This window comes from Chenopodium quinoa, unplaced genomic scaffold (assembly GCF_001683475.1).
Source record: "Chenopodium quinoa cultivar QQ74 unplaced genomic scaffold, ASM168347v1, whole genome shotgun sequence".
Classification (NCBI taxonomy): Eukaryota; Viridiplantae; Streptophyta; class Magnoliopsida; order Caryophyllales; family Amaranthaceae; genus Chenopodium; species Chenopodium quinoa.
This window is the reverse complement of record NW_018743920.1, coordinates 3,754,033-3,765,867: the sequence shown is the minus strand read 5'-3', so window position 1 is coordinate 3,765,867 and position 11,835 is coordinate 3,754,033. Positions and strand designations below refer to the sequence as shown.

General features: G+C 34.4%; 2 protein-coding genes across 3 annotated transcripts; one reads left to right on the top strand and one right to left on the bottom strand.

Moving 5' to 3' along the window:
* Window positions 1–252: 252 nt before the first annotated feature.
* On the top strand, window positions 253–4,337 carry LOC110687995 (amino acid transporter AVT1A-like). Its single transcript, XM_021864658.1, has 12 exons — window positions 253–449; window positions 1,040–1,329; window positions 1,410–1,624; window positions 1,727–1,750; window positions 1,830–2,010; window positions 2,111–2,330; window positions 2,428–2,563; window positions 2,655–2,674; window positions 2,770–2,915; window positions 2,999–3,042; window positions 3,125–3,184; window positions 3,291–4,337. Exons 1-12 carry the CDS (start codon window positions 283–285, stop codon window positions 3,381–3,383), a joined length of 1,596 nt encoding a protein of 531 aa, XP_021720350.1. The 5' UTR covers window positions 253–282; the 3' UTR covers window positions 3,384–4,337.
* On the bottom strand, window positions 4,078–10,433 carry LOC110687994 (calcium uniporter protein 6, mitochondrial-like). Of its 2 annotated transcripts, none has more exons than XM_021864657.1 (3): window positions 9,578–10,433; window positions 4,611–5,062; window positions 4,078–4,533 (listed from the first exon to the last, which is right to left on the bottom strand). In XM_021864657.1, the coding sequence occupies exons 1-2, from the start codon at window positions 9,980–9,982 to the stop codon at window positions 4,613–4,615; spliced, it is 855 nt and encodes a 284-aa protein (XP_021720349.1). In that variant the 5' UTR covers window positions 9,983–10,433; the 3' UTR covers window positions 4,078–4,533; window positions 4,611–4,612. The 2 variants fall into 2 exon arrangements, with proteins under 2 accessions (XP_021720349.1, XP_021720348.1); XM_021864656.1 differs by having other exon boundaries at window positions 4,078–4,514; window positions 9,578–10,427.
* Between the last annotated feature and the right edge of the window lie 1,402 nt (window positions 10,434–11,835).

The window sequence follows — 11,835 nt, the reverse complement described above, 5'->3', positions numbered from 1 at the left end:
TTATTGTATATATCTGAACCTCGTTAAACCCTACCATCATACGTCAAGCAAAATAGAAGGCAGAGCCACAACAAACATAAGTGGTCAAATAGAATATTTTAGAATGCATAATTTTATTTTATTGATCTTGAATGTTTCTTTTTGTTGAAAAAATCCTACATTCTTGTACCCCATTAACAATATTGGTTGACAATATATACATTTTTTCCGTTTTTGCAGATTGTGTGCTAGACTGCTAGTCCAATTAAGTAACCAAAATAAATTCGCATCATTTTGGAAATAATGAGTGAATTTATTTTCAAAGTAGATGATAATGATTTTGATAATGATGAAATGAGTGATGTTAATGATGATCATGATTATTCCTCGAGCATCAATGATGGAGATAATACAAATCATTATGCAGGAGGTGATCATTCTTATTTGGATCAATGGCCTCGGAGTTATAGGTACATTATTATGCATTATTTTCTCCACATTTTATGTATATTTTCATGTGTTTTTGGATTTTAAAGATATAAAAATGTTGTTCATTATTGATTATTTAATCATGCATTGTGAGTTTATAGTGTATTGTTGCAAGTTCGTATAACAGTGTAGGGTTATTGTGGATTTTGTAACAATATAATTGTAGAAAATGTTATGGGTGTCTAGTTATAAGCTGATTAAATATGAATATAAGGTCTTTATATCATGCAAATCAATACCATATATGTAGTTTTTCCCGTCTGAGAGATGAACAAAATTATCCAATCTCAAGTTATTTTTCCTCGAAAATGTCCCCTAGTTATGCAAACCTTGAAATATCCCTGTATGATTTTATATGTCAAGTGTCAAGAATTTTAAAAGATACATTGAAATTGGATTTAGTTGTATGTGTCAGTGATGAATTTATCATTTCTTGGGTTGCATTTGCTAGATAATAGTCGACATGATATTGATACTTGAATAAATGTTATTTATCAAAAGGATGTTAAATTTCTAAGGCTTGTTGATCGTAGATTCTCTTAAAATCTGTTGTTTTGTTGATATAATGCAGAGAAACCACAGACTCGCTCTCCATTGCTGCATCACCAAATGGCCTTAGCATTCTTAGACAAGCACAAGACATAACTCAAAGTATAACACAAAGCATAACCAATATAAGTCAAAGCCATCAAGATCTTGGTGTTAAGGCACCTTTTCTTACCCCTAATGAAACGTCTAAAGAGCAGTTTGACAGATACTCCAGTACCTTAACATGGTCATCCGTAGGCAAATCATCCTTCTTTCATCCTTCTGGGGAGCAGATTACTTACGGCTGCAATGTCACACAAACTGTCTTCAATGGTAAATACCAAAAATTCTGTTCCTTCCATCTATTTGATTGAACTTGGTCAAATGAAGAGATTGGTTCATATATTTATCAGGGTTCAGTGTATTTGTTGGCATTGGACTTCTGTCAGTGCCATCAACGATACAAGAAGGAGGTTGGGCGAGTGTAGGATTATTACTTCTATATGCAGGAATTAGCTATTTCACAGGTTATCTCTTGAGGAAATGCATGGAGATCAACAAAGAAATCATCACTTTTCCTGACCTAGGAGCAGCAGCATTTGGAAACTTTGGCCGCATTTTTGTATCAGTGAGTTTTGCAATCATCTGTCTAGATGTTTCTGCTTTAAATTTTATCATATTCTTTATGCTCTTCTGACAAACTTTTTTTTTTTATGAATGCTTTTTGCAGATCATCTTCTATATCGAGTTATATGTAAGCATGAATGTTGCATTCTTGCAAGATTTTCAGGGATGTTCTGTTATCTGTTATACTGATTAATTTTTGGATGCAGTTCAGTTGTGTGGAATTCATAATGTTGGAAGCAGCTAATCTTGCTAAATTATTCCCAAATGTTTCCTTGCACTGGGGTGATCTTTACCTTGGCCCAGTTCACTCTCTTGGAATAATTTCTGCTCTTATTGTTCTACCAATTTGCTATCTCAGGGATTTTCGCAAAATTTCCTTCGTTTCTGGTACACTGGCATCAAAAATCTTCAAAAAAAATTTATTTTTCTGCAAAAATCAATGTATATTCTCATCCATAAGAAATGTATAATCAACATTATTTTGCAGTTGGTGGCGTATTTGGAGTAGTATGCATAGCGCTTTCATTGCTTTTAGTTGGTACTACAGAAGACATTGGATTTCATCAAACTGGGCCTTTAGTGAAATGGAATGGCATTCCTTATGCTTTTGGTGTGTTTGGTTTTTGCTACTCCGGCCATTCTGTCCTTCCGAACCTGTATCATTCAATGTCAGACAAGAAGAAATTTCAAAAGGCACTGACAATAATGTATGGTTGGTTTGTATACATATTCTGAATGTCACTGGTACTTTCTGCACTTCACTTATTAACAAGTCTAAATTATTTCTATGATTTTGCAATACAGTTTTGCATTGTCTATCTCAGTATATCTTCTTGTGGCTGTATCGGGGTTTCTCATGTTTGGCGAGGACACTGACTCCCAAGTCACCCTTAACCTACCAGAAAACTCTGCTGCCACCACAATTGCCCTGTGGACTACTGTATGATTCGACTTATGATCACATTAATGTGTAGAAATGCTCGATAATATTTGTTTTTCTTACAACTTATTACTTGTTTTCCTTTTTTCAGGTTCTGAGCCCCTTCTTCAAATATCCTTTCGAGTTTTGACTAGCTTATAAATTTATGAATTGTGATATTCCTTTCTTAAGAAATGTAGAGTTGTTTTCCCTTAACAACTGCATACATATCCTTTGTTGCTAAATCCATTGGCCAGGAGTCTAGAAGAGTTGCTGTCCCCAAATCTATCCAACAGTTGCTGGTGCATAATTCCTCTGAGAACTACTCTTGTCGTTTCGAGTGTTTGTGTAGCGTTCCTGGTTCCCTTTTTCGGTATGTTATTGAAAAGTCATAATCATTTTAGCAACTAACCAACACATAGATAAATATACCTTTACTAACAACATGAATTTCAGGTTATGTGATGGCCTTTACTGGATCACTACTGTGCTTACTAACGGTAGGATGATGATTATACCTTTTAAAAATTGCTTTATAACTTAATAAATTTCCGATCTTATACTATTTGATTGTAAATGCAGTCTATTGTAGTTCCAGCTCTCGGCTACATAAAAGTTGCCAAGAACCTGTCAACTATACAGGTAATATAACTACTATTTCTGATGTACAAAATGTTTTCTGATATAAAGTACAATTTACGTAAGAAAAAAGAGTAAAAATCTTGACTATAATTTTTGTGTTTTCCAGATTATTACGTGTTATGCAGTCGTGGTGATGGGGCTTGCCGTGGCAGTACTTGGAACCTATTCTTCAATCTACAACATTATCCACAGCTATTGATAGACTGATAAACTTTCACCTGAGATTTCCATAATTTAACCAGAACAAATGTAATTATCAAGTGTGTATATTTTTCCAATCAATTCTGTCTACGAAATGAATGACTTAGGACTAGAATTCAAGGAGAGTTTCTTCGTCAAAAGCCACAACAGGGCTGCAAGGCTCAAGCACCCTGTTGCAAAGGAAAACATTATCCACGTAAAGTTCGCAACTCCAACTTTCATTCCAAATTTGGAAATTAGCATCTCAGGAACTTGAGATTGAGTTTTGAACATTGCTCCCTCTGTTGAACATCTTTGAATCTCCTGAGTACGAATTTTGGAAGTAGTATCTAGCCTACGGGCTGCTGTAGTGATGAACGAGATAGTTGAATAACTTCAAATGTTTTTTGAAATTGAAGACAAAAAATGTGTTCTTTCATTCTCAAGATCTATGAACAACTATTATTATTTTCGTATCTCTATACTTTCTGTTAGTTGCACTTTGATACTTTCTAATTTCAACATAGATATTACAATGTGTATCAATAGTTGATTCGTTTTTTATTTTTTATTTATTTATTTATTTTATGAGCAAATAAACAAAATCCTTGATTTATCGAATTGAATTGGGAATCTTAGTTCATTACATCTTTGAAATTCCATATTGGATAGAATTTACAATACTATCAATAGCCTGAAAATTGGGACAAAACTGAAACGGAAAAAGTAGAATTTCATTGTCTTTCAGAATTTAGCTGTTTTAGATAACAAATGTTACTCATGATGCAATTGATCATTCGAAAAACAGCCAGACATCATATCAAAATGGTAGCTTTCATTGAAGATAAATCTGTTAATGTTAGCAAGTGTTCACCACTTCAGGAAAGATACTAGACTCCTCTATCAATAGGAACAACGGGGTAAGCCATTTCATATTTTTTGAGGCTCGTTCCTTTGCCTAAGGGAAAAAAAAGGACAGAAGAGCAATAGCTTTCTTGCTGATGGCGCAATATGATTAGCTGCTATCAAGGATGATAGATAGGTCAAATAAGAATTGCAATATTAGTTACGAGCTTCTTTACTTGGAGAAAAAGTATCTTGGCATCAATATGTCCACAATCCTCTTCTGCTGTAGAAGATATTGATCAATCTGAGAATTCAGCAAAAATCTATATTAATGAGACAGATAAAATCAGGTCTTGAAAGTATTTCTGATTACATGGACAGGTTGAGAGAAACTAAATACCTTTACAGTACTAACTTCTCATTGATCTGCTTTTTGTCGAGAGGATTTTTGCACTTATCTCTCAGCTCAATAAATCTGTCAATATCAAATTGGTACTTCTTGAACAGCTTCCGCTGCCTTGAAAGGAAGAGTGTCTTCATCAGGTCTTGGTACGTGGGATCTTTTGAGGTAATCATAAAGTAGCCATAACCGATCACTAAGCCGGTTGCTGTTGTAAAGAATGCGATTGGCTCCATCACATCCCACGAGAATTCCCAGAAAGTAAGACGAAAGAAAAGCCCGACCTGCAATATAGCAACACCAAGGCCTGACCACAGCATTAAACGAACCTGCCTGTGAGCCTTCCTGTCAATCTCTTCCTTCCTTTCTTGCAACTTCTGCAGCTCTTCCCTCCTTGGATCATCTTCTGGAGTTAAGGCAAGCGGAATCGATCTCCTAACCAGTTCAACAACCTTGGTACAAGAACGGAGAGGGGGGGGGGGGGGGGATGCAGTAAAAGCAATGGCAGATGAGAATCGATTATCTTGTAAACCACAAATCATATACTATACATCTATACTAGTGCCAAAACATCAGAGTGGATTTAGTACTTCAAAAGCTCCAAACAGCAGTGTTTATGGAGTACAAAACATCAGAGTGGATTTAGTACTTCAAAAGCTCCAAACAGCAGTGTTTATGGAGTACAAAGGAATAATTGAAATAAGCAACACTCACAAACCTAAGAATAATAGTATAGTAACTACTATCAATACCGTTACATTGGAAGGGTGAGACAAAGTTGAAATACAAAAATGGATCTTCTTAAATTTCAAGGCTCCATCTCATCTCCCAATTAAGTTCTACACAGGAAGTCTAAGAGGGAATATTATAAAAGCAGGAGGGACAGGATTAACAAGTTCATTTGTAATTTTAGGTCCATCAAATACAAAGGAGAATCCGTGATCAAGGAAAAGTGAGTTTTTGTTTAAGAAAACTGTATGTAACAAGAAGAATACTAGTATCATAGCTTCTGCTGATCAGCCTAGAAAACTCTGTTGAAAGCCTCATCTCTAAAGTACTAATATGACATGGTGAATTAATAATAATCTTTGGGGCCCTTTTTTCTAAGCCATACAATCCAGATATCCCACTCTTAATTTAGAATATTTTTCCATCAATTACCTAAAGTTTCAAACCATATGGCTCCAACTTCCAGCTCAGATAATTAATTATATGAACAGATGGCTATTTGATTTCCCATCACCACTCTGAAATACGCAGGAGTTTGCAGCTTAGAAGTTAGAAACTTAGAACCTTAGGCCCTTAGGTACAGATAATTTGAAGAGAACAGCTTCAATGTTATTAAGCTTCACATCCTGTCACGCAGCAAGAGTGCATTTTGGTCCTAATTTACTCACTGATGGGACTTAATGGACATAAAAAATAAAATCCCCAAAAACACAAGCTAAAGGTATGGAATTGCCATCAGTGATTATTAGGTGCTTTAAGGATGTTGCGAGTTTACAGGATAGTATGAGCCTAATTGTTCATAACCCTTTTAGCACGGCGAGAATATGTATAAGCAAAGAACCAATATAAGGGGTCAGAGACACTTTGGGTAGTAGAAAAATTATTTAGCTAAGATTGTTGGTTAGTTAAGTAAATGCCTAGAGAGAGGGCATGATAATTTTACATTTTCTGGGAGAGAGGTAAAGAACAAGCCTCTAAATTGCTTGTATCATCTTGTTATAATCTGTAATTCTCAATTATACACAAAAACAACCATCTTCTTCCTTTTAATTCAGTCCTAGCCATGTTAGTATTTAGCAACACAAGCCATCCAGGCATACATCCCTTTTAGTGACAATGCCTCGTACTAGAATATTCATAAACTGATAGCTCTTTGAGTTAAGTGAAAGTGTGTTAACATGGATACTTCCAAGTTCAAGAAACTACATCAAAATTACATATACTTTACTGGACTATAGCGTCATAAACTTGCCTCTGTAGCAATATATGCCCCTTTAGCAACTTCACTTCAGATGTTATTCTAAAGGAGAAAAATATTTTTTAAGAGAGATGAAAACAAAGTAATTTATGTGTATTTAGTCTCAGCCTTTTTGCACAATCAATCAATCAATCAAAGCCTTAATCCCATAATCCAAGCCTTTTTGCACACCATTGATGTTTTTATGCAGTCATAAACGGACGAAATAAATCATATAAAAGCGTAGGTGAAATGAAATTCCTACGAGTGAGAAAACTTTCTTGAAGGGAAGAGTACGGAATCTCTAAAGCTGGCAACTCCTGCTGACACTGCTTGGCATCCTGAATGTGTTTCACTTTCAGCTTCTGGTGTCAACCAAAGGGAAGACAGTGATGAAGAAGGCTGTTTACATCTTGGTATACAATACCGGACAATAGGAGGATCAGATCCACCAAGAAAGAAATGACATTTAGAGAAAGCTGTCAAATCGTGGTATATAAAATCCTCCTACCTATAAATAACAAAAATCTCATGATCACAAACATTAAATAAAATGGGATTTGAAAAGGCAAAAGAGATAAACCAAATGCTTTATTTGATTCACTATCTAAGAATATATACCTCTCTAGCTCCAAATCCTACCCTAATGTGAACACATTGACTGAAACATACGAACTCAAAAGACAAGAAGAATTTGTATGCACTCATCATTGTCAGATATACACTCAAAATAAGCAAACAACTCCAATACCCGAAGTGCTGCATTTTCCCTATGACCCTATCACTATACCAAATATTTCAAAAAGAAAATCCTGTATATATTACGTAGCAAAGATTATTTAATGAATATTTGTTAGGAAGAAACAAAACAATACTAACCACGAAATAGATATCTAAATCTTAATTAGAGCTGAATCTGATTCCTCTGCAGAAGGATCCAAACCAAAAGTTTTCACATGTGTCGCTGCTCAAAAGTGATGACTTAAAGTCAGCTTTATAACTCTTGCCACACACACACACACACACACGTGCACACACACACACACACACCCCAAAAATAAAGCCCACCTACCTTATTCAACAGCACTAAGCTATAACACCTAAGAATGACATAGGAAAATCCTAGATTCTAAATTAGAAATGGGAATCTGATACCTCTTCAAAAAGATTTTAAGAAAGAGTATACCCATCTGATATAGCTCAAAAGTGCTGCAGTAAAGTCAACTTTAGACTCCCTTTTTCATTCCCCCTTCAATTAGCAGTTATAAAACCTTAACAAGATCATGTAACACACCACCTATCAATCACCATCACTATTACAACAAAAAAAACTGTCAGAAATCATCCAAATTCTAACTGTCAACAACACCTTCAAAGTCTATGTGACAACACCACTCCCCCCCCCCCGGGTCACCCCCAAAAAAAAGATCCAAAATGCAAGTTGAAAGTACAAAAATTAAATGGAAAAAGCTGCATTCCTTTACCGCTCTGACTTATTTCCATAATATTCGAAAGGATGAAGACCCACTATACAGCATAAAAGAAAATCACCTTGAATTATCTAAATGCTACACAAGAGTCGGGACTAATCATCAAAAAAAAATTACGAAACAACTTAATATAGATTCTACTCAAACAGTATCTAGATATTCACCTAGATTTTATGTCTTACTTTGAAACCCTCCCACGGGCTTGCTACTCAGCACATAGATAGAGAAGCTCTAAATTCATTTCCTCATGCTAACATATATTCATATATACGCCTCGCTATGGCCACTTTCAAGTTGACAAAGTTTTAAGCAGAGAGTAAATATTAGGCTCTAAATTGCTTTTTGGTCAAAGAATATTTCGTAATACAGGGATAACATCAATTGTGGCCTAGTGGCTCCTATGTCTTAAGATTCAGTATGTCAAGTTGGAAAATTATCAATCAAGATGAGGTACGCTCAAAACTCAACTTAAGTGTTTCGAAAGGTTCTGAGAAAGAGGTTCATAACAGCATTGCTCCTGAAAACCTTTTCACCCTATGGTGAGCAATACAGACTAATAACTGGATCTTTGAAAGGGTGACTTCAGATACATCAAAGATGAATACTGCATTCTACAACACACTCTAACCTCCTTTCCTTGGGTGCAATTGTGTGATCCTGCAGGCTATGCGTGAAAGAAGATGCCAACATAGGAAGGCTACAAAAGGACCCCTAATATGAGGAATATGAATGGGCTAAAGTAGCATTATCAAGCAGGGGTTACTTTCATTCAAGCTTGGGAGTTGAAATTTTGAAATTATGTCAATTCAATAAGGAAAAATATTGAAATTTCTAAAGACAAAAGCACCCTCAAAGTACATTAGATTATTCAACCGATCATATTTGGCATGCCTTACATCCTCAATTGAATTGTATTGGTTCCTATATTTCATCACCATCATTTGCAACGAAAGGACATTCTTTTCTCTTCCTGTCTAGCTGTCATCATTTTTTCGATGATTTCCCCAACTTAGCTTGCCATCATGTACTCAAATGACCTTGGTATCAATCAAATTCTCAATTGCCAACATCTTCACCATTTTTGTATCTAAGCAATGGTAATTTCAACTCTCGAAAATAAAGACAAGACTCTTACTGTGCCAACCCTTTGATTCACACCCATAACCAACCCTCAGACCTCTAAACCAAATCTTCCGGAATCGATAACAATCTTCCATTTTCTTACAATCATCACAAACCCAATCATACCATTTATACCTATCCAATTTCTCCATGTCCATTCAAAATTAATATTTACACATAATTCCAAAAAATAAGATTCCTCTCTACACACAAAACAAATAAACCATACAACATCACAAATCAACACACCAACACACACATTTCTTCAATATATAATAATCAACCACAAAAAATCACTCAAAATTTCCAGCAAAATTCCAAATAAACACAAATTAAAGAACAAATCAAATTTTCAAAAAACATATCATAATCGATTTTAAAATTTATACCTTATCAGGATGAAGATAAACTTTATGACGAAAAAGCAGAACAACACCAGCTTCATCAAGAACTTTCGCGAAAGCAGCAGCTTCGTCAACAGATCTCGTAACTCCCATACTTTCACAAGTTTTCAAAAGCTCTGAATATCCAATCACCTCTTTTCCATCTTCTCCAAGCTTCGTCTTCAACGCTTCAACATTCACTAATCTCATCAATTTCTTCACTTCTCCCAACGTAACCGCCGCTTCTCTCTCTGCTCCGCCACTCGCCGTCGCCATAAACCGCCTTTCCTCTCGATTATCGTCTCTCGACGCCGAAAAAACCTCCGGAAAACGCGCCGGAAAGTACAGAGTTTGACGACTCCGATGAGTCGCCGCCATTGTTAAACTTCTTCGAAAATACGAACTCCACATTGTAATCACTTTCTCTCTCCTCTTTTACTTTCTCTCTTATCTTTAGGTTTTGGTTCAATCTGCCATTGAAGGAAGCTTGGTTTTGGTAATGGTGGTTGGAAGATTATTATTGAAGTTGATGAGGAAGATGTGAAGAAGTTGGGAGAATGTTTTAATGAGTGGGGTTGTATTTTTCTGATTTTCTTTACAAGGAAAGTAAAGCTTTTTATTTTTTAATATTATTATATTATTATGAGTTGATTTGTTTAATACGAGTAATTTAATTTAATTTAGCTAAATTTTATGGAAATATACTTTAGTTTGGAAAGTTAAGAGTGAAAAAAGGCAAGGTTTCCGGGTCGAAAAGACTGAAAGGGAAAAAATATTATTCATTTGTTATGATTTTATATTAAGTAAATAAAATGCATCTATGCCAAATCCTGGGACATATCAAATTTACAAAAGAAATTACAATGTTGGAAGTTATGAAAAATTATTGTTTTGTTTTTTTTAAGTATGTTTCGACATGATCAACTCTCATTGACCATAAAACTTTTTTGCCTAATTGGACATGATCAATTCTGATTAGCTATCAAAAAAATAGTGAAGAGAAACACACCCCTAAATAAAGATATTTGGGCCATGTTGGTTCAAAGTTGGATTACTGAAATTCTACTTTTGTATGGAGTGTACTTAAAAAATTAAAAAAATAAAAAATTCTTCTTTTGTATAGAGTATATTCTGTATTGATTTTATAAAATGTACATTAGCACTTTGAATCACACGCTTAAAAATGGACAAATAATATAACACTTTTTGTACGATCGACAACAAGAATCTCAATTATTTATTATAAAAAAATCTAGTTTATGTATTTTAGGTAACGACATTACCATAAACTAATTGTATAACCATAACTCCATAATGCATTTTATGAAAGATATCGTAATATTTAGCGAGAATAAAATTACTACGTATTACCTTAATTAACATGTAACATTAAATAACAAATGTTCCTAACAATTTCTTATTTTATAGGGTTAAGGTTGATTGCAAACGTAGGCAAATTTCATATGAATATGACAATCTCATGAGTAAGAATATGTTTTTTTACGTTAGCATTTAGTTTGCTTATTACTTTCTTGTATTAGTTTGTCTTTCGATTATGCTGTTATTTTTCTTGAATGAACTTTAAAGAAAAAGAAAATTATCACCACAAGGTCCACAAGTACAACACAACCAACTTTGAAAAAAAGAAAAAGAAATGGAAGTTTCTATAGTCAAAGAACTCAGCCCAACTACTGTACAAAATAACAAAAGTCAAAGGAAGGAATGAAGGATAGCACATTAAGAAGTGGCCTAGTGGGTGAGAGGGTGATTAGTCTGAAACTGAGTACTTACTCGTAATCATTATTGTTTAAAGGAGTGGTGGGCCAATAGTTTTGTTAATTTTGTTGTTTAATGATCAAATGCTTGGTTTTCAATCTTTTCATATAGATTGCCTTTAGAGTCGATTGACAGATTGTAAATGTGTTTCGTCAATCTTCTGTTGTTAATTAAATTTATAATTAAATATTGTAAATGAATAATACGAATAAATTTTGGAAGCTATGATTGCAAATGAGTTGATTTGGACACCATAATAGTGAATTTGTACGTAGTTTAAAATAACTCGATCATATAATTTATGATTGCATTTTATATGGATTATATAATGAATGAAATCTTCATCAATAATGTGTTAAACTAAGCTTTTAATTTTTTACTCTTAAACATTTTCTTAAAGATGAGAGTGAGAGATAACTCAAGTGGTTAGAACTCCCCTCCCGATGACAGGTGATCCTGGGATCGATTCTCATCACTCGCCCTTGTGG

Coding starts and splice junctions, on each gene's coding strand:
- LOC110687995 (XM_021864658.1), top strand. CDS start 283: ATGAGTGAATTTATTTTCAAAGTAGATGATAATGATTTTGATAATGAT. Junction 2,331..2,427: donor CAAAAGGCACTGACAATAAT/GTATGGTTGGTT, acceptor TTTGCAATACAG/TTTTGCATTGTCTATCTCAG. Junction 3,185..3,290: donor AGAACCTGTCAACTATACAG/GTAATATAACTA, acceptor TGTGTTTTCCAG/ATTATTACGTGTTATGCAGT.
- LOC110687994 (XM_021864657.1), bottom strand. CDS start 9,982: ATGTGGAGTTCGTATTTTCGAAGAAGTTTAACAATGGCGGCGACTCAT. Junction 5,063..9,577: donor TTTATCTTCATCCTGATAAG/GTATAAATTTTA, acceptor TCTTGTACCAAG/GTTGTTGAACTGGTTAGGAG.